Source organism: Leuresthes tenuis, unplaced genomic scaffold (genome assembly GCF_036924035.1).
Source record: "Leuresthes tenuis unplaced genomic scaffold, fLeuTen1.0.hap1 SCAF_17, whole genome shotgun sequence".
Taxonomy (NCBI): Eukaryota; Metazoa; Chordata; class Actinopteri; order Atheriniformes; family Atherinopsidae; genus Leuresthes; species Leuresthes tenuis.
The window spans coordinates 20,638,506-20,660,789 of NW_027325371.1; the positions used below are offsets into that span (position 1 = coordinate 20,638,506).

A 22,284-nucleotide genomic window follows, 5' to 3' on the forward strand; every position below is an offset into this window, starting at 1 on the left:
GATTATATGCGACTTTTGGAAGAGAATGGGCTATTATTTCTGCATTGTTTGCCTGCTTGTTGAACTATACTTTCACACTGTGAAAGTGCCCAAGTCAGTGGTTGTGTTTGTCAAAAGCATAGCTATTATTTTTTCAATTCAACAGCGACTGGTAGTGATTGATTATGTCAGTTGATAAACATAAAGAGAATCACTGGAGTGGTACTGTCTCTTTATTTACCTGCTCAATTAAACTAGTTTTTATTATATCAAAAAAAAAAGAGAGAGAACAGCATATTTGACAGAGATATAAAGCAATATTAAATGAGACAGACAGTTTTTAAGCTAAAACTAAAAAGAATATTGGTTACAGTGATTAATCTCTGCTTGGACTGTAGTTCTAGCATTGCAGATCATTTGTTGTCTTGAAGGACCACAACAGCCAACATCACTTCTTTTCATTTGATGCCTGCCCGTTGATGAGGCCAGACTCCCAGCGCTGCCACAGAGGAGCCTTCTGACCTCCTGCTCTGTGAACTTTTGGCTCCTGCTATGAGATAAGGCAGAGAAAAGACCAGGATTTAAGAGTGGGAGGATTAGCTTCTGCTTCTTGATCCTCTGAATTTGAGATCAGAACCCTTTGTACTAATCCATTTGTAAAACAATTAGTATTTGTGAGTGCCTTAAGCCTACTATCTTTTTTCAGCTGTTACGCGCGACAGTCACAGAGCAGTACACCAAGATCCAGAAAACATTAATCACATCACCCCATTAGGAATTCTGTTCAACCTCAATCTCTGCGAAACATTTTCTGGGTCTATCCATCACCACACAGATCTCAGAATAATACAACTTTCTGAACGTCAATCTGACATGATAATATCTAAGGATATTCAATTCAATTCAATTCAGTTTTATTTATGTAGTGGCAAATTACCACAAATGTCATCTCAAGGCACTTCAACGAAATATATGCATTATTTAGTCCTGGTACGTCACCTGTGACTGCTCAGATTTCTTCTGGTCTTTCTTTGAGGGTGGTGGCCAAACTCGCTCCAGTTTCCCCCGAGACTGTTGCCTGGAATCTAAAGGAAAAATATAAGAGCTTAATAATATGATGCACATTAAGTCTAAGCAGATGTATTACAGATAGTATACATTTAACAAGAGAAAGAAATGTTTATTTTTCATCTCTAATATAGGCTAAGTGTAAAAATGTATGTGCAGCTACTGTAGCCTTAGCATAATTTCATAAGCTAGGCAGCTGTCCATATTTTGTTATATTGTGGGGTAACAGGTTATGTGTTAAAAATTTGTGACCAGAACAGCCATTTTTGCTTGTTACCTTTAAAAGATAACAAACTAGCTTTACCCTGTAGGCTAATACATGAACAAATCCTGTTAATTTCCATGTCCTATAGACTGCTAGCTAGTGTGGTTGCTTATTTTTTTGCCAAAATCATCCAGTATATGTATGTATCCGTCAATCCCGATTGTCATATCAAAACAAAAGAGTTGGAAACATTCAGGAGATGTTCGTAGAAAGTGTGATGAAGCTAACGCTAACTTTCAACTAGTTATAGCTGCTAAAATCTGTTAGCAACATTTAACGAAACTACATGCGTAGAATGGTCAGTTAAAATCTTTCTAGCTTTTCTTTATAGTTTGCAAAGGAAGCTCTGATGTAACATGATTAAAAATCTCTCCTCGACTCTGTCAAGTTTATAATTTAAATGCTAGTATTGTGCAAAAGTTATTCAATCATCATCTAATCATGTCAGTATTAAATGATCTCATAAATTCTCTGGGGCCATCGATGATAATTTGATTTTAGGAGTAGTTAATTTAATTTAGTTTACACGCAATCTTCTACAAGTGAGTAAGGTGAAGCTTCATAAGCTTCACCTTACTCACTCATCCAAATTTAGCCTCTTTGGCTAAAAATACTAACATTATCCAACTTAGTCACATGCTCCTAGACTGGCTACACTGTTTTGTTTGGATCTCCAGCCAACAAAAGAAGACCTAAAATCACAGACAAATTATGCACTCTTACTGTGTTGCCGAAAGCAAGATGTATTGACTGACTGAATTAATTTAGATCAAGGTTGGGCTCCTTGATCAAAGGTTGTCAGGACTTATTTGTACCATAACTCTATGAAACTATAATCGAAGAGCTGTCTCTGGCTCAAGCTGAAGTATAGATAGCGGCCCTCATGTTGGCATCTGCTGACTCAGATCAAGGTGGCTGCCAGATCGATGTGCCCTTAACTAGGGATGACACTAAGTTGGTGATAAGATTGCTTGGGTAACTCTGTGTGATGTTAATGTGGAGAGGCATTCATTTAAGTGCTGAAATTGAGTGTCACAGGATTGGAATGTGGAGAAAGATCTAAGTGTTTCTGATTTATTCTTTAACTTTGAAAAGCTTTTAGACAAAGTAATATTTGCATTTTGCATAATGGAAACCATTTAGAAACAAACACAATGGATCCCAACTCAGTGATGTAACAAATCTCAAGTCCTCTAATGAAGTAAAAGTTTTGCTGTATATTGTACTAATATATATTGAACTGAAACTTTTGTATTACCTTAGTTTGTAACTATAGAAGCCAAACGTATTAGATATTCTGAAGACTAACCTGATATGAGTGCCTTTGTACATCGGGACATTTCTTCATCCTCACTTTCCTGCTTGTACTCCCCATAGAGAGTGCACCTTTGTCTGCGCAGCTCTTCTTCCCTTTCTTTGGCCTCCTGGATGTCCTTTGCCACCTCTGGCTGCAGGGCCAGTGCTGGACGCAACTTAAAGAAAGGGTTGCGTTTGAGGATAGGGGATTCTTGGCTTTCATTTGCCCGTTGTGTTTTGCCCCTCATCTCCACAGCTGATGCAGAGACTTCACTGCTTATTGAGTCCATGCTTCTGTGCAGTCGCAGGTGCTGGTCTTGCTTTGGGTACGGGGACAAGCGCGTTTTGTCTCGAGAACCTCCGGTTGGGCTCCTTGATCTAAGGTTTTCAGGACTTCTGTCTCTATCTGAGATTCCAGAGTCAAACGGCCTGAGAGAATGTGCTCTGGTAACAGTACAGCTCTTGAGAGATAACATCTCGAGGCTATGAGTGCGCTCCAGAACAGAGGGATAAACATGATCTTTCATCAAAGTGGTGGGGGCTTTCCGGAGCCTTGTTGGACCCTCTGTGTTGTCCTGCTGGAAAGCCTCAAACAGCAATTTGGTCTCCTTTAACTGACGGACCTCTCCTTTGCTATACCCCCCTGGGATTTTGCCTTGGTTGACCAGTGCCAGTTCTCTCTGAATTTCCTGGCTTATTTCTTTCTGCATCTTTTTTTCAGAAAATTGCCAATGATTGGGCTGGCTGGTGCAAGCCCTGGTAAGAAGTGACTCAAGAGAGACATTTGTCTTGAAGGGAATTTCTAGCACGTCTGGATTATCTGCAAGGTTGAAAATGCCCCCAGCTCTCTGCAAATTCGGCTTCCCCTGGGCTGCCTCATGGATTTCCCTTTCCACAGAGGTCTCAGCAGCTGAAAATCGATGTCCGGTGGACATAAAGGGAATTTTGGTGCAGGATGTTTCATGACAGTTGTTGAGTGGCAAATCTGAAGGTACAGAGTCGTTACTCTGATCATCCTCCAAAGCACTTGTCTCTGTTCCAGTGATCAGCTTTTGGTCTGGTTGTCCTGGCGTTGTGGACAAAGATGTCCCTGCTTTTGTTTGAACTTGTTTATCATTCTTATCGTTCGACCTCAGGTTTGTTTTTACTTCATCTTGCTTTTCAGTATGAAATCTGCTTTCTTCCTCCTCTTCTTCACCTGTCATACTCCTTCCTTTAACTCTCTCATCTTCGCTTTCAGCCCCAAACGCAACCTTCTCCTCACCTGTCACCCCTTTGACAACCTCCGGGGGAAAACTTTGGTTCTCGTCATGTTGCAGCTGCAGCATTTGCAGACGCTGAAGCAGTTGCTCCCCCTGTTGGATATCGATAGCTATTCTCTGGCTTCCATCTACCTGCTCAACCATTTCCTCGGAACATTTGGTAATAGGTATTCGTGTTTCTTGCATTTCTGTAGTGCCACTCGTGAGGTTGTAATCCAAAGATCTGCTGTTAACATGCCCTTCAGTGTCACTGGCCACGTTGGCTGGGAAGTCAGACACTTGTGGCTGATTGGTTGCCTCTTCAATCATGTCTTGCTTGTATTCGCAGAGCTCTTCTGGCTCAGAGGATTCAAAATCATCATTGTTTTCACTGAGACCAGGCAGTGTTACAGCATTTGTCTCAACACTTTCGCTGTCTAAATGATCTCTTGACATTTCAACGGCTCTCTCATCAAGACAACAACTGTCCTTGTGCTTTGTTTTGTCGCCTTCTTTGTCTCGACAGGTCTCATTTTCAGAGGTTTCCTTAACATCTGAAGATGTCTGTTGTGGATATTCGTCTTGTTCTGTATCAGTCTCCCCACAATTTTCCTCTCCTTCACTCAATATTATAATATCTTCAGGCTCTTTGTTGAAGTCTTCATCTCCTGAAGCATTATCCTGATATTGATTTTCAGCTTCACCGTGGCATGCTTCCATCAGAAAAGCCTCGCTGTCTGTGGATGTTTGGTCTTCATAAGCCGATGGAGTAGAGCCCTTGTCATTGAACAGTAAACTGTTGTCCATAGACTGCCTTGAAGACTGCACCGTACTTGATATCACTTCATCTGACTCGTTTCGTGCTGGCATTAGCTGCTCCTCACTATGATGCCAGTCTAAGCCGGTGGGATTAGCTTTAGCCTCTGTGGCGTCAGCAGCTCCGTTTGAAAGGGTCACACCAGAATTACTGGCTGTTGCACCTGGGCTTCCCTTTGCTGTGAGAAAACGAGCCAAGCACGTTGGAGGAGGAGGGGATGAGTGGATAAAGACATCATCTGCACCTTCATCATCCATCACACCATAGTATCTTTTAATCAGCGCAGGAGCCGCAGGGGAACAGTTGGTTTCAACTTGAAGCTTATCTTTAAAGATTTCTGAGGAACTCTCTGAATGGTTGGTCTCTTGCTTGGATTCCATCTTCATCTACAGACCACCTTTGTCCTGGGAGACCAGACTTTGTGACCTAAAGCACTCAGAGGTGTTTCATCTGTATTGCCATTTAAGTTCCTTCAAGTATGAATTAGAGAAACATCATTAAAATATATATCTATGTATCTATCTATGTGTCGTAACACATGTGGCAAAGTACAGTAGATAACTACAACTATGTAAATATGGGTGTAGTAAAAAGAAAAAGAAAATAATTATTTAATATGCTTATGAGGCCAATAGACACTTAGTGTGACACATAGTATTGCAATGGAAACTTTAGAAGCTCTGTTTTATACAAAAACTCCACTTTAAAAGCCCTCATTGTGTCAGAGGTGCTTTAGTGAAGCAGCATGCTTCAACAAATTATTGATTGAATTCGCACAAAACAACTGGCCCAGAGTAAAACTAGAGCTCCCATGTCTCTGTAATTCTGCAAGGCCAAGTCAGGTTTCCGTTCAGTGGAGCAAAGCTGAGTGATCTCTTAAAAATTTGGAGAAAAACAAGATTTGCTTCCACCGGCTGGTTTAAAGTGAATAAAATAGGTGAGTTCATTGTTTGCTGGCTGAGACATGAAACAGCTGGTGAGTCACTTCATTTTATTTTTTGCCACATTCAGATGGGATTCGCCAAGTAGATCTAATCCCTCTAATGGTTATCAAATCTTTCTTGAGCCCCACAAAAGAGAATATACATTTTTTTGCACCTCACTGGAAGTTTTTTTTTACTCGTACTGTTTTCATTTCCCTTTTCTTTCTCACATCTTCTAAATGTTAATTAAAACTGGCAATGGAAATGTAGCTATTGTCAAACTTTTAAGTGCTGCGTCATTGATCGGTTCTTAAAAATCTATCCGAAATAGAAATATCGTCCGGGCATGATCTGGTTCACTGAGCTGCAGGTTTAAATCTATGAGTCTATATTTACACCTGCATTCAGGGACTTAATGCCAGCCACTCTACTGCTCAGGATTATCAACAGCAGCATGCAGTAAATAAAGCTCAAGCAACAGGACATATTAATGCACCCAAATGAGCTTAACCTGTTTACACCACACTCCTTTCAAGCAACATTTTCTTTTATGTTGTTGTGAAAGATATTTTTACAGGTTATTTCAATTCAAATTATATAGTGATGTAGATTTGAATACCATTAGTTATAGTATATCATCAACGTGTAAGATTAAATAATTCCAACAGAACAGATTGGCTTGCTAGACATAATATACTCAGATCACACAGACAAAGATGTACCATTTAAACCTGGCACTTAATCAAAAGAAAATATGACAGAACAGTAATATATGCAAAGGCTAATATGACGTGTGGAAGTTTTTAAGGAAGAGACCCACCTGACAGTGCTGTAGCCATCGTCTGTGCTCGTTAGTCCTAACCTCGATGGAAATATGAACGATCAAGCTGATCTGCTTAGCAGCTGTATCCTCCTGTCCTCTGTATCATGTGAGCCAACAAAATCTCCTTCTTTGAGAAGCAGCACATGGTTCAAATGACCCACAGTGGATGCAAAGCGGTGAAATGGATTAGAATCAGTAAAACATTTAATGATAGTCCCGTATTGTGACATACATTACAATATGCATGCTGTGTTTGAGTTTAGGTCTGTGTGTGGGATCTCAAAGCCGTTAAACACATTCAGCTTATCGATTATAATGTATCCTTCAACCGTTTATTTCAGTTAGCCTTCATTTTAATTACACTTATAGCCACGATAAATACAAGTTCAACAAACTTGAAAAGTTGTCAAAAGATTACACAAATTACAGTTCAGTCTTCTTTTATTAGTTCCAATGCAATTTTAGCCTTTTTTTTTATCTTAGGTAAACTTAGCCAGCAGGCAGGTTGGTGTGGGACACTGAGACAAGTTAGGTTTAACAGAACGGTAATTCATTTGTTTCTTTGTCTCCAATTCTTCAGAACCTTTTTGGAGAATAGTGTCTTCCGGCTGATCAGTAGTCCAATTGCATTCTCCTGTGTGAAATGACCCCGTGTTGAGTCTGTGCATAGACAGGTCAGAGCTGCTTTGCCTTCATTTGAAGGGTACTACACACAATACTGAGCATGTGTCATTAATGGTGTAGCTGTCTGGTTTACAGTTTTTGCCATCAGACATGAAAAGATGTCTTAATGGCATGTTCTATAAAGGTCTTGGCTAAAACTGGGCTTAGTTTAGTTTAAAACTGAAAATTCGGTAGATTTCAGATGCCACCTGATCTGGCTTTGTAAATAGAATTGCAGACGTGGAAACTGAACTTAAGGCCTTACTGAGCTGAATCACCAAATACCTATGCTTAACACTACCTTAGTATTATAATAATATCTTTTTTTGTTGAGTGATTACACCTGGCCCCTTTAAACTGCCCTCTTTACAGAGTTTGTACACAGCAGCTGCTTATTTGTAACATTTCAAATGAAACATCGTACATCTTTATGTAGACCCCTATTCATACAACTGAGTGAAAAGTGGGTGGAAAAAGTTATTAGACGGCCAGACCGATGTTGAAATCATGTCTAGTGCTCACTGAGAAAATAGTACAATTTGAATGTATGTGTTTTTTTTTTTATCCTCATCACTTTCATGCTTCAAGAGTTGCAAGTAGCCTGACTCTGTCAAGAAGTTTAAAGAAAAAAATCTCCAGCCTAAAACCTAATAATTAACATGCTACATTACATCTGGAGTGTTCAATCTTTTCAAAAACTAGATGTCGGGAGTATATGTACTGGCGTACGTTAAGGGCTCTGATACTCGGTATATTAAACTTATGTCAAATAGCAGAAGATTATGAACTTCTCTTTAAGAGAGTAGACATCCCCAAATTCTTTGAGACATTGTTGGTGCTCTCAGTGGCAGCTACGGCCCTCGATGATATTCGGTGAGAGTTTTAGGAGAATATTGAAAAGGTCACTTTTTTTGTGTACTTTTATGTAAAGACCAGAGTTGACTTCATAGAAGCAAGCTGAAATATGAAAGCTAAGCTTCTATCCATCTGGGATGCAATACTAATTATACAGTGTGGCATCTTTTTTGGCTGATCAAAGGCAAAAGTCCTAAGGAAGTTGGAGATGAGAGCCTGCAGTAAAGCACGGTGAAATTCACTGGTTTGTCCACCAGGGGGAGGAAGAGGGTTTCAATAGTCAGTCAGAGCTTATACTCTCAACTGTTCAAAGCCAAAACCATTTCAAGGCCATATCAAGTGGGTTGGGTGGGATCTTTCCTGATTCATTTCTTACATGATGGAGCAACAGTGACAAGTCTTTTGCTTTCCTTTATCCCTCTCCTCTCCCTCGGCTTTTACTCCTGCTCCATTTCCGTCCGCTGGAATGTTTATTAAGGCTATGTCTTGGGGCTCTTTCTCGACCTGTTGCTCTGCTTCCTTCGCTGATGGCAACTGAAGTGAATCTGACACCTCAGGTTCTAAGATGTGCTCTTCTCCATCCTCCGTGATAAGAACTCGCTCCACAGTGGGCATGCTTTCATGGTCTTCCAGACCATTCCCAGTTGTATCATCAGTGTAACCCAGGAACACAAGTGTGACTGGATCTTCCTCCAGCCTTTGACCCTCTATGTTATGCACTTTTCCTGCAGTGTCTCTTACCACCATCATGGTTTCATTGCCTGCATCTCCGGCACGTAAGGAACATTTCTCTATCCTCATCTCAGCTTCCAAGGGGTTATTTCCAGAGCTGTCTTGCTGTATATAGTCCTCCTTTGACATAGCGTCATGGGTAGTCAAAGACAGACCCTTTTCCTCCAGATATTTGCTGATTTCTACATTCTCTGTCTTCATCTCTGCCTTGTTTGGCTCAACTGACACCTCATCCAGCAGCACTTTCATCCCTACCCCATCGATGGCGCTCAGGATCTGACCAAGCTCTTCACTTGAGGGTTGACCTACCGACCCGCCGACTGTGTGGATGCTCTTCCTGCCATCATCAAAAATAGTAGTGGCATTTGGAGCACCAGCTGGTGTGGACATGGGGGCGACTGACCTTACAACAGTGGCACCTGTCTTGGGGTCTCTCTCCACTTGTACTGCCAACATTCCAAGGACTACAGTGACAAAGAAAAAGGAAGCTAGATTAAGGATTTTAAGAAAAAATGCTGGAGGCCAAAGTTTTTATAATTCAAAGTTCAGATCAGACCCCTACTTTTCCCTGATTCAATCTGTCTTTAACTGTTTCCCAGGCGTAATTGAAAAGTAAGACATGCAGAGGTTAATGCCGGGACAGGAGCTGAGCTCAGAGCAACTAATATGAGCCGGCACAGCAGAAGTAATAGGGGCACACTGAGAAAAATGCAGAACGCTTTCTTTTCCCACACAGTCACATAAAGAAATTAAGTGGGCTAAATATAGCATTGTTCTCAGGCCAGTCACTACAGTCCCATCATTAAGTCGTACCCTGGGGGCTGATCTTTGACAAGAAATCCTAAGTAAAGGTGGCGTCTTTTGCAAGAAAACAGAGACTATAACACAAAAAAAACTAACGATTGTTTCTTGCCATATTTTGAAATATCAGTTTGTGGAGGTACATCAGGGGACTGTCACAACATTTTTCCATTTCATCTTTCATTCTATCTGTAAAGTTGCAGAAAGAAATTTATGTATAATACTTATTTATTACAAATCCCATTTCTGTGCCTCACCCGATCGTCCATCTTGCCCACTATCCTGAAACATCCTCTGTGCCATTTGTATGGAGTAGTGATTCACAGCCTCCTTATTGACGAGAAAATCAAACATACATATAAAAATCAGTATATATAAATCCTCTTCATGTTTTGACCTGATTGCCCTCTGGTCTAAGTACATGGCGACTGTAACCAGCAGAAACATAGAGTTTGTACCATGACGGATCCTCCAACATCGCTCCTTAACACGGTATGGATGTCTGTTGTCAAACTGACTGAAAATTATGTCATCATTTCAGTTCCAGTGGACACAAGAAGCAGTGGATTGACGATGTATGCTCAGTTTCTTTTTATGACTAACATCAGTCAGCATGATGACTCTAAAGGCCAAACACGTGGAGTTCAGGGGTTATAGGATGATGTGTTTCTCTGAGTCTCATTAAACCGCAAAATAATAATAAGCTGACTGTAGATTTATGGAATTTATGGAATGTTTGCATTTATGGAAAGACTTTTTTTTTCTTGCTTGATTGATTGTATAGAAAGCTACATTAGGACACCTTTTTAAATGATATTCAGTGTTGCCTGGGGGTGCTTTGCTCACTATGAAGGTTGAGACGTCTTATTTTAAACTAAGCCGCTATGACACCTTTTGGCCACTAGCTGACACTGTCAATAGAGCACAGACCCTTCTCAACTTCTATGTTCTGTAACTTTGGTCACAAAGTGGACTAAAAAGGGTTAAGATAAGTCTGTCATAATGGTGTTCCTGTACTGTGGACAAAGTCACATGCAAAAGGAATGCCAGTAATGTTTCAGTCAAAGTAGAACTGTTTCTCAGCCGTGACTCCAATCTGTCACTCTGATTTGAATTATCATTGCTCAGGCAAAGACTTAGTTTTGGTAAATTATTATCTGCCAAGAAACAACACATTGTAGACAACCATAGTGATGGAAGTGATGGTAAGCTAATGACCTGAGTGCAGCTGACTCCTTACCTTGTGTGGCCTTGTCAGTGCCCGCCTGTGGGCAAAAAAAGAGACATTTTGTAAGGGCTTTGTATGGTCAAACACTTTAAAACCTGTCAGAAATATTTCACATCATCAGAGAAGTGTTGGACCAATCACACCAAGAGGCGCTGCGATTATTTTTGCCCAACAGATACTTTAGCCTTGCGGTATGGTTGCCAGTGTGAGACGGCGCTAAATGTGGGCTGTACAGTCAGATCACACCCCATGACTTAGATGAGCAATGCTTGAGCAGAGAACAACGGGTTAGCTTTAAGTCACAAGGCAAAAATTCAGGGTTGCTTTAACATTCCTCTAAACCAGCAGTTTGTTATCATCATTGACCAAATTTCAAGTAAAGTTTGTGTTTGATTTAAATGAGTTTGATGAAAATCATAGTGTGCTCACATTCACATTGGAGCAGATGATTCAGAATATGGATGTTTTGTCCTACCTGAATGTTGTTGTGTGTTCTGGCTGCAGCTGAACAGTTGATAGTTTATTTCTTATTCTTGAGAGAGCTCTTTTCTGGCATCAGCTGCCTTCTTAGTCTTGTCCTCAGGCGTCTTTTGGCTTTTGGTTTGCGCCTTAACAAAAATACACACATATATGCACATTGCCAAGGAGAAAATACATTTCAGCACAAAGAGAAGCACATTAGAGCTCATAAGAAATTGTTCAGATCAGTGGATCTGGAACTAGAGCAACATACATGTGACAAGGCAAAGACAAAGAAAAAAAACCTTCCTTCCCTGATTCATGTTGAAAATGAGAAAACTGCTGTGTGGGCTAATCTTTCAGGATCTTGTAACTGAATCAAATGTGTAGAATGGTATGACAAAAGGCAAGGAGCTCTAAAGAGTCTGGAGTTGGAAGTTTTGTTTCTTTTAACTTTTAATCAGCCTCTGGCCTCCTACATGTTAGTGTTTAAACTAAATGAAAACAATAGAAAGGGTCAAGGGCAGTTCGAACTCCAAAGACAGCTGGGGGAGAGATGACAAGGCTGGTTGTGATGAGAGATTAGAACTTTTAGCTCAGAGGTTAACATTAATCAGATAAAGACGTTGTAGCATCCTAAGCTTCTTTCTAAATGTGGTGACCTCGTCTGTTGTTGGGTCAACTGGGTGTTTTTTGAAGTCATGCTCATTTACTTTTGCCAAGTTTTTAATGCACACCACACTTGTGTATATAAACTGATGAGCAGATCTGAATGCCGCCCATTGATTTTTCTACCACCTGTCATAAAGACAAACAATATTTTTTTCCATCCAGACTTTGACCTGCTAGTTACAGTATTTACAATCATAATTAATTAGACTATCAAAGTCAACATGTTTAATGGGAAGAGTTCTTTGCTTAACCAGGATCAGTGTGTGCTCACATGAAAGATAATACTTGTATTTTTATCTTTCTTTTTTATTCTTGGACACGGCACAAGACTATAAAACCTGGCCCAAGGATGCAAAGTGAATTTCAGTGTAAACTTATCATAAAGTAGCATCGTATCGTCTTATGTTTTTCGTATTGCCACGTCTCATCTCGTATCGTATCGCATCGTCTCATCTCGTATCGTATCGTATCGTATTTGAGCTTCTCAAATGAACCACAAGCAATGTGACAACAAACAACATTAAATTTTATGGTGGAACAATTACAATAATTTCATTGTTGCTGATTTAATTGTTTATAAGGAAGAGGAGAGGTGAAGATTAACATCAGCCAACTAACTCATGAAAGAGACTGTGGGATCAGGACCCATCTGGCATGTTTTTAACACTTCTTTCATTTTTCTTCTTTAATCTCAGGTGGTCAGGGTTATAATCAGTATACATGCAGAGGACTGACATGTTTTATATTCATACATCGTTGTTATGGTAATTTCACATGGACACTCCCCTGCACAAAACAACAACCAACATATATGTTGCCATTTCAGGATTTACACAACTGTTTTCATTACATATTTTTCTTACTGCAACAGGAGGTTGCCAGCTGATTAAACATTACCAAACATTAGCTCTCGGTTGTTGATAATGCCGTTGGCAGCCAACTTTTTCACTTCAACTCATTCTCACTCCCTGCTCCCCATGTTGGTGAGGAGATAGTTAATGAAGTCACCTTGGTGTTGATTTGTAATACAACAGCTTTCATTTTTGACGTCATGGTAAACCTGTTACCTTTTAATGTTACAGAAGGGACAGTGTGCTATCTAGCATGTAATAATGTAATCAAATGGTGAATTCTAACCCTAATCAAGAGGTTCTTTGAAAGCTTATAAATAGTTTTGTTGCCTAGTATCAACCGAAACATCAAAGGAATTTAAACTGAAAGAGTAACTATAACTGTCTGAAATTCCAGTCACAGGGCTTTAATTCAAGTCATCTGGATGTGCGTTCTGTGTCTTACAATGTCCACATACAGAGTTTATCAGCCATTAGATGCCCTCACATAGAAAGTTGCTGCTGTAGCTCACTGCTCTTGCCCATGCCGACAGAACTGATGTGGTAAATTCTTCTATTTCAAATCTACAACGGATTTCGAAAAAAAAAGTGTGTGAGGGGGGGCAAAGGCTATGTAGGGCAAACAATGCAGTAAAGAGAAATGAATAACGATGTCATGATGTGGTAGAAAAGCAGCATTCGAGAAAGGATGTTGTTACCAGGAGTTAAGATGCAAGTGCGTAAGAAAATGGATGTTCCTAAAGAAAGATTGGAATGGGTGTTACATATTTCTCCCTTTACAGTGAAAAATATAATCAAATCAAATATATTTTTACTAATGAAAACAATGCAGCAACGATGATGTCGTACTGTTGCAAGTGGTATAGAGAGGGATGGCAACATTACAAAGTGGTAAAAGCTTCGTTGTCCCCGATATAACTGGAATGTGCTACATACCAATAATGCATAGATGTCGAGAAATTGAAATGAAGTTGACGAGACAAACAGGCTGCACATGGCGTGCTGGTTAGCACGGTCAGTTCACAGCAGTATCCCTGGCTCACATCTCTGCTGGGGCCTTTCTGTGTGGAGTTAGCCTGCTCCCCTCATGCATGTGTGGCTTCTCTCTGGGTACTCCGGCTTCCTCCCACAGTCCCAAAACATGCATGTTAGGTTAATGGGCAGTTTTAAATTGACCGTGAGTATAAAGAGTGGTTTGTCCCTGTGATGGGTTTGCAACCTGTCCAAAGTATACCCCATCTGTCAGCCCAAAGGCAGCTGGGATAGGCTCCAGCCCCCCTGTGATCCTGAATAGGATTAAAACGGGCATGGAAAAATGGATGGAGACAAAACTGTAAATAGCATGTTTTCATACTGTCTGAAGTTAAAGGAAAAATCAAAGTAAATGTAAGGATTACTGCTTTCTTTCTTGTATTTTCCTTTATGTATTTCCAGTATGACATTTTGGGAAATAACTATACTCCAGCATGACCCCTCATAAAACCATAAATACTATTTAAAGTTTGTTATGACTGTATGACTTATTAGTAAGCTTTAGAGGTGATAGTGGGCACATTTCATGTGCTTTGCACACAGTCAGCCTGCTCATGGCAGTTCATTCTCTGCACACGTGAGAGTGGTGTTAAGCCTCTCATTTAGCATAACTGTATCTCCTAAAATATTTGACTATTCCTTTAAAGTGCTTTAAACAAAACTGCATCAAGAAGACGAGAGCACATTATTCTAACATCAGAAAGATGAAGAAATATGAATATTTATGGATAAACCACATGTACAAGCACAAAAATCCCGGTTTTATATATTTATACGTTTTGTAGTTATATTTTATTCAGAATGATTGGGATTTTTGTAAATCTGGGCTTTTTTGTAAATCAGTTGGTTGAGTAACAAAGAACAAATAGGGCTGCACAGTATACACTCATATTTGAGATCATCTTCTGGCGGCTGTATTTTTCCTCACATTTAGCTGCCGCAAAGACAAACAGAGGTGTTGTTGCATCTTCAGGCTAAAGTCGTTCAGCTACAGCAGGGATGATCTGACACTGCCACTGGCAGGGCACACGTCAGAGAAGGCAGCGGGTGGTCCACGGTGTTTGTGTGGGAGGCCGTTCCAGTATGCATGAAGCAGTACGGGGCCAGTGGAGGCAAATTAATGCCACAATGAAGTCCAAGCGACCCCACCCAGAGTATGAGAGGAAGACCTCACCCAGCAAGCAGCTCCATTTGGCAGTCACAAAGCATGACATGACATGAGGGTGGGACTCGCCAGCGGTCACTTTTTAACATGAAGCAGCAGGAAGGAAGGGAGAACAATGAAAACAAGAGCTGTCTGTCCCTTGATCAGTTTTTCACTGAGTTTACAGAACTGAAGCAACTCAATATTTATCAGTCTAATAGAAGTAGACAGAAAGAAATACACGTTTCGCCTTCATTTGCTTTCTTTCGGAGTCAGATCTTTTTGAGAAATATGCATCATTAAATCACACTATCAGGCTGAATTTGAGCTTTCCAGATGTTTTCCTTTGTAAACATTTCAAGGCACAGTCAGATTGGTATAAACCACAGGCATGCTTACTTGGTGAGACAGATTCAGACCCTTCTGGGGGTGCTGCCTCCGTTCTTTCTTCTGCAGACGGGCACGGCAGAAGAAAAAGTCAGTTCTGTAAGAGAAAACGTTTGAAATACACCTTTTCGGAAAACTCTTTCTTTCTTGTCAGGTCAAGAGTTGTATCACCAAAGAAAGGGTTGACAAGTGTTATCAGTCGATAGGATTAAGGACCGCCACACGCTGGGTCTCTTTACTTTATAACTGAGTTTTGTACAGTCTCAACTCTGATCACTTTCCTGCTGTATCGTAGAACATGTGAACACTGCTGACAGCCATAGAAAAACTGCTCTGACTTTTAAAACTTATCACTATAATGGGTCGATTTCCATTTCTTGCATGCCATTTCTGTAGTCTAAAGTGTGCCAGTTACTTACCCCTCGCTTGAGTTAGTCCAAAAGAATTCTGATTACTCTGAAACAAAGCGACTGAATTTGCTCGTCTTGGTCTGAGAACTATTTGCTTTTGGCTGTTGGTTACACCCGCTTTTTGATATAATTCTTTGGTAACTCCCCGTTACTGTCATGGTCTCTAAAGACAAGGGCCTCTTCTGTGTGAAAGCAAACTGGTGAGAAAAACAGACAGAGAGAGAGAGAGAGAGAGAGAGTGGGAAGGGGGATATTTTTAGGAGACGTGGCCAAGAGATTAAAGCAGGGAGATGCAGCTGGCCAGAGTGTGGGGATGCCTAAAGAAATAGTTCAGTGACTCACATTACGTGCATGCTGAGGCATATCTATACTGTTCATGTATCTGTAAACACGCTGAGGTCAACCCCAGGGTTGCTGTGTCTGCGTTGAAAATGGTCACTTGTGTTTGGTCTGATTATACGTTTGAGTGAGGTCAACCAGGCTCCGCTCAGGCCCTCAAAATGTTCACTGGGGAAGAGATCTTGGCACTCTCACTGCAGGCAGTCCAGATCAAGAGAGACTTTTCTGCTGAAGTGACAGTGTCAGTGCAGTAAGAAATGTTTTGATGGGAGGGGAAAGTTCATATTGGTTCAGGCCACTCTACTGACGGAAAAAGGAATGAATAACATTTGAAAGTTAAGGAGACATTCATATGAAAACACAAGGGAAATATCATTATGATCACTAGTAACACAAGTGCAACAATAATTCAGCTTAGAAAGAGATATATGGTATCATACGCGTTACAGCTGGATGATAATTACATATTTTTACACGAATGTGATGTGACAATGAGCAGTGCACTGCACTGATGGTGTCAGTGAGTGGGCGTGGGTGGGGTTTGCTTGTCAGAAAATGTTCTTTGCTGATAAGTTCTCTGCTGTTATCTGTTTTCTGATGGCCGTGTTGTTTAACATGTGAGCAGCGTACATTGGACTTACAATGTAACTAACAGTTAGTTACAATTATCATGAAATCACATAAGCTACTGCTGTAAATCCATTGTAAATTAACAGATCAAACCAGCTACGTATAGAAGACCACAGCCATAATCAGGGCTTTAATCTTGTAGTCTTTATCGCCTACGCCTCTACTCCCATTTCTGAAATCGCACACATTCGATTCCTCCACTTGACTCCACTCTTTGAATCTTATTCCCTACAATTAGAGATGTAAGCGGAGGAATTGATAGGCTGACACACCTGCATCAACTAACCATAGTTTAGTTTTAATAATTTTCGTCCATCTATTCATCACGCCATAGATACTTAATTCAATTTAAAGTTTCAGATGCTGTATGTGCCGAAAAAACAAACAAAGCCAATCTACTTCTAAGAAGGATACACTGCTGTATCCTCTTATAGCTCCTCTGACAATCCTACTTTTCCTCTGGGTGAATTTGAACAACTAGACACACAAAATATTTCGCTGTATATGGTTTTTGGGTCACTACCAGGTGGATGGAGGAGCGAGGAGACAGAGACTGAAATTAAACAAATCAGATGAGCCTTAAGAAATCCACTAACTGGACTTTACTGCCTCATCTGACACTTCCTTCACTATTTTCCTCACACTTTGTCCACTTACAATTTAGAATCACCAGTTGACCTAATTTGTTTTTGGGCTGTGGGAAGAAGCTGGAGCACCTGGAGAAGACAAGGAGAACACATACACGCCACGGAGAAAGGCCTTAAACAGATCCAAACCGAGAGTTTTCTTGTTCTGAGGTGACAGGGCTGACTACAATCCTAAGTGCCCCAAGCCCACACCAAATAACTGAATTGAATGATAATTAATGATAAAGGAACATAAAGAATGCCAACACTGATCAACAATGAATGGCAAATTAAATAAATTGAATTCTATTATGCCGTATTTACACCAAAAGTTGTGTTTGAACAGGCTTTTAAGACATGGGTACGCCTGCTAAAACAAGCCGGTTAAGGCCGTCCACCGTCACAGTTTATGTTTTGATCACAGTTATCTTCAGGCTCTGTCACAGTTTATGTTTTGATAATCTTGTTTCAGGTCTTTTTTCAAGTTTCTGGTCATGTTTTCCCCCCTGTCACTTAGTTTCACTCATGTCACCTGTGTCATTGTCCTCAGCTGCACTCACTCACTAATCACCCTCCTCAGTATTTAGTTTCAGGGTTCACCCATGTTCATTGTGGAATCCTCACCTTCACTACCCTTCATGCCACAGTCGCCAAAGTTAAGTCTTGTTCCATAGTCTTATTTACCCACAGCCGATGTTAATCATAGTCTTGTGAATTCACAGTTTGAGTATTTTTTAGATCTGGCACTACTACGCCTTCTGGTCTTGCTACTCTTTTTCTTAATAAATCTTGTTATTTTGAAAGAACTGCATCTGGGTCCTCCCTCTTCCGCCATTTCCTGACAGTCCACAATGTTAGAGTGATTACCCTCAGTGCTACAGGGGGCTACATTGTACTTAGAATCGGTCCTGTAACTACCGACTAACCCCAAGCGAACAAGCCTGTGACTATGACAACATAAAGCAATGGCTGTATCCCAGAGGCTGTGTTGGTCCACAGCTTCTGTTAAGTGCCATTCTCTGAGATAATTAGACTAGCTTATTATATTTGACTGAGCGGTGGCTGTCAGCCCTATACAGCAGGACTGAGAATGAGCTATCTGCTGTCTTGCAGCCAGGTAATCTGACAGAGCAGTCTTGTCTGAGAGTTTTTGCTCTCAGTTTCAAAGCCTCCATTGCCTTAATGTTTAATGCTTTACAGTCAATAAGCACACATTCCTATAAAGAGAAATTGAGCTGCTCTTGTAGCCCTGAGGGCATCACCCTCTTTGAAAATTAACATATGCAACTGCATGTTGTGTTCCTACACATGCTAATTGGAGCCAGAGCTGAAAAATGCCCACTTGCTGTGGATGCCACTGTCTTTTGAAGGGCTGGGCTTCATAGGCCTGGCCGCTGGGCTAACTCCTGGAGCTAGTGACTTGATGTCAGCTCACAGAATGCTATAGCTCCTGCTTCTGCTGTGCTTTTAATCCCAGGAACCAGACTACCTCTGGGAATGCTGAGCTAGCAGCTCCGAGTTAGCCTTGCCCCTGAAGCTAGCAGCTCCTGGATTGTTGAAAGCCTTAAAAGTGAATACTTTACTATCATGATACTTTTGCATGCATACAACCTTTTGTAATTCCTAATGCCTTCTTAAGAATTGCTCTCTGTTTCAAAGATATATGCCAGAATTTATTTCTTCTTTTTTTTCTTTATAATTGGGCTTTATTGAACAATCATAAGACATTGGCTATATCAATGTATGACTGAATTTCACCAATATCAGAACTGGTCATTAGCAGAGAGAGCGAAGGGCAGTGTCCTGTAGTGGGTGGAGATGTAGGTGGGGCCAGATTAACATATTCATAGATCACCATCCACTGAATGAGGAAGAAGAGGTAGAGACATATCCCGAGCAACTTTAAAGGCATCAATATTTTCTTTTGCTGTCAAAAACTTGTACAACAGCAACAGCCAGAGCTGGACTTTAAAGGTATAATTATGTAGCATTACTTGTCAGCGACAATTTGTAATTTTAGAAATGAACAAAGATCCAGAGTTATTACATAGCCATTGCTACACAGTTCAGGAACTTTTCTGACAACTGTACCTTTGGTTAAAGACATCAAATCTCTATTTCTCTGTGTGCTCAAATCTCTTGTGCACTTGCTCAGAGCTGTTGTCAGCTGTTGATTAATATACATATTTACATTAGCATCACATGTATCTAGTATAGAGTCAAAAAAAGATTTCAGTGCAGTAGCTTGTATAGTCTATGGCTTTGGATGTTTCTCATCATGGACAACTATGGAGGCCAGCAGAATAGAATTATGTTTTGTCTACAGAGGCGGTAATTAAGATCCGGTTGTTGCTTTGACTGACAATGACAATACTATAGAGTAACAGCAGTTTCATCACTGAAGAATGAAAGTGAGCGTATAATGAAGAAGTACTCCTTGGATGTTGTGCATTTGGTTTGAAAGTATCATCCACATTAAACTAAAAATGTTGTTCACTCAGCAGATTACACAGTGGCCTGGCAGAGCTCATTGGGAAGAAAAGGAGACATGGTCCTTATTTTAGCAGGGTCTGTCAAGAAAGCATTGATTGGTTGAGGGGCAAACTTACCTTGTGAAACAGAGAGGGTGAGAAGTGATGAGCAGACTGTGCTCTACTACATAGATATTGATGAGCCTGACTCTGGGATCACACATTTCAAACCCTTGGCTCAGAGAGTCTCAGCTCAGTCAGGCAGCGTGGGAGGAGGTGGACCTGTTGTGTGAAGTTGTGCGTAGTTACAACTTGCATTTTATTCATATTTAACTTGCTCTCCGAACTTTCTTCATGCAATCCAGGGTGTAAACATTGACTTTCGTTTCTTTGCCATTGGCCCTCATCTGTAAGATGCCTTTAAGAAAAAAAAATCCCTTTTTCAAGTCAGAGTGATGAGAGCAATAAAATCCAGATGATCTAATTAAATGCTACACTTTGAACAGTCACCAACACATTTACAGGCATGATGTTATCTATTCAATTAGACCTTCTCCACAGATGCTGTGATATGCTCAGAGGCTTCTTGTGAAGCGGTGCTCCATGCTTGATAATGCTGTGACGGACTTCATGCGCACACGCTACATCAAAGCTTCTATCTGCAAAGGACTGTGTCTTTGAAGTCAGCTGCCTGAAAACCCTTTGAGATGTATCATAATTTACCATTGATGACTGTTTGTCAGTTCTGCAGAGATAGGAGAATATCTGCTTCATGCTGCCTGGTAAACAACTGCACCACCCAACTGGAGCGCGATGACCTCACATTTCCACTTTATATCTGAAAATGATGTTATGGAATTAAAACTCCCTGCTGTTTTTTTTTTTTGACTACACACAAAGCCTCTGGCATAAGGAGGGAAAATATGGATTTGATTATCAATGACCTCTATGCTTATGATACCTCAGAGGAAATAAATATAACAGTTTTAGTATTCTGCAGCAGGTGTTTAAATAAGCAAGAATGCAAGTAAAATGATATGGGTTGTGGCTGGAAAATTGTTTTGATTAATTTGAAATGAGTCATTTTGGACCCCATTTTTTTCTGAACGCTTTAAAAGGCTGATGACATTTATCTTTTAGAGTTTGTATTGTGACTCAGTTTGATGCTAGATTACTTTGCCTCGTACATAAGTGCCATATTTTCCCAAATGGAGGCTGGGGCTTTAATTTGCTGAAGATGCTTGGAGTACCATACCTGTGTCATAGGCAGGCCTTTATTTATAATTCTCATTGATATTTGTATCACCAGATATTTTTCCAAAATAGTTAATTTTAATGCCCTGGAACAGAATGTGGATCAATGCAAAAACTTGTGTCGTTTCCAGATACATCCGTGTTCATAAACGAGTCACCCTGAAGTTAATTTATTTCTGTGGGAACTCTGAAATCAGTATAGGTGAGCAAAACTGCTTTTATTTCCCTGAAGAATTGGCCTTGAAGATATTGACTTTGTCCTACGAAGTTGGAAAAATTAAGACACAAACAGGCAAACAAACTACTTACTGGGCAAGCTATTATAGTTTATTATAATCAAGCTTACTATTTTAATACACAGTATTAAATTAAACTCTCTTCCTGTGGAAGGGAATTTGACAATTTATTTGCTCTTTGGCTCTCCATACAGTTGAGAAATGTGACCTGGTGTGGAAGGCCAGGGTGCTACCCTCCCCATACCCTCTGTAATATATCCGCTGGGCCACTAGTTTACTCAGGATATCCTGGCTGGTACCTTTCCTGGATTCTGGGCTGGTCCTTTTTCCTGTTGCCTCTGGGGTTGAGGGGGCTGGCTTCATTGCTTGTAGGGTCTAGCTGGGCTGCAATGGTCCTGCTGGGACTTGGCAGCAATCCAGAGATCTGGTGGAGGTGCATGGCACTGGCCCAACACACCAGCACCAGCTGTGATCCAGCCTGTCACTGGCTGTGGTCACTGGTTGATGCTGAGTAAGTGTTGAAGGTCAACATCACTGCTTTATGTCTGACTGCTGGGCGGCTTTATTTCAGGGGGATTACAGACTGGTTACTTACAAACCACAACACAAACTTCCACACATTCATCGATACGCACCACAGCACACCTTACACACACACACACCTGCCATTGTCTGTCTTCTGTCTATTGTCTTTATCTGTCCTGTCCTTCTGTGTTCCACTGCCGGCGATTCTAGTCCTCTCTGACTAAATCAAGGTTTTTTGAATCAATAAAGCTTGTTGGATTAGATGGTCAAAGAGGGCTGGTGAGGGCACTGACCATCACTTGCACCTGTGCACAAGAAAAATTGCAAGAGTAAATTGCATGTATAAGAAAAATTGTTTCTTGCCAGACCTTGGCACCAACCATTGATATATATGCAGACAGTGGAAAGAAAAAAAAAGAGAAATGTAACCCACTGTCATAAAAACAAATCTCTGCGTTGGCCCTGTACATGTACAGCCATACAGATTAATTTGTTGGCATATGTAAGAGGCCGTAAAGACAACAATCAATGGCCCATGAAACGTTCTGAACTATTTT

General features: G+C 40.6%; 2 protein-coding genes across 3 annotated transcripts; both read right to left on the bottom strand.

The window, feature by feature from the left end:
- Positions 1 to 208: 208 nt before the first annotated feature.
- On the bottom strand, positions 209 to 4,988 carry LOC140273687 (uncharacterized). 2 transcript variants are annotated; one of them, XM_072369332.1, is made up of 3 exons: positions 2,622 to 4,988; positions 979 to 1,064; positions 209 to 526 (listed from the first exon to the last, which is right to left on the bottom strand). In XM_072369332.1, exons 1-3 carry the CDS (start codon positions 4,921 to 4,923, stop codon positions 428 to 430), a joined length of 2,487 nt encoding a protein of 828 aa, XP_072225433.1. In that variant the 5' UTR covers positions 4,924 to 4,988; the 3' UTR covers positions 209 to 427. The 2 variants fall into 2 exon arrangements, with proteins under 2 accessions (XP_072225433.1, XP_072225432.1); XM_072369331.1 differs by having other exon boundaries at positions 209 to 529.
- Positions 4,989 to 6,686: 1,698 nt separating this feature from the next.
- On the bottom strand, positions 6,687 to 21,565 carry LOC140273934 (uncharacterized). Its single transcript, XM_072369593.1, has 8 exons — positions 21,411 to 21,565; positions 17,286 to 17,331; positions 15,799 to 15,843; positions 15,249 to 15,299; positions 11,167 to 11,240; positions 10,704 to 10,728; positions 9,721 to 9,793; positions 6,687 to 9,126 (listed from the first exon to the last, which is right to left on the bottom strand). Exons 1-8 carry the CDS (start codon positions 21,563 to 21,565, stop codon positions 8,303 to 8,305), a joined length of 1,293 nt encoding a protein of 430 aa, XP_072225694.1. The 3' UTR covers positions 6,687 to 8,302.
- Positions 21,566 to 22,284: the final 719 nt, after the last annotated feature.

Coding starts and splice junctions, on each gene's coding strand:
- LOC140273687 (XM_072369331.1), bottom strand. CDS start 4,923: ATGGATGATGAAGGTGCAGATGATGTCTTTATCCACTCATCCCCTCCT. Junction 1,065..2,621: donor TACAAAGGCACTCATATCAG/GTTAGTCTTCAG, acceptor TTTTTCCTTTAG/ATTCCAGGCAACAGTCTCGG. Junction 530..978: donor AGAAATCTGAGCAGTCACAG/GTGACGTACCAG, acceptor CTTATCTCATAG/CAGGAGCCAAAAGTTCACAG.
- LOC140273934 (XM_072369593.1), bottom strand. CDS start 21,565: ATGAAGCCAGCCCCCTCAACCCCAGAGGCAACAGGAAAAAGGACCAGC. Junction 11,241..15,248: donor GTCTGAATCTGTCTCACCAA/GTAAGCATGCCT, acceptor AGCTGATGCCAG/AAAAGAGCTCTCTCAAGAAT. Junction 9,794..10,703: donor CACTGACAAGGCCACACAAG/GTAAGGAGTCAG, acceptor CTCGTCAATAAG/GAGGCTGTGAATCACTACTC.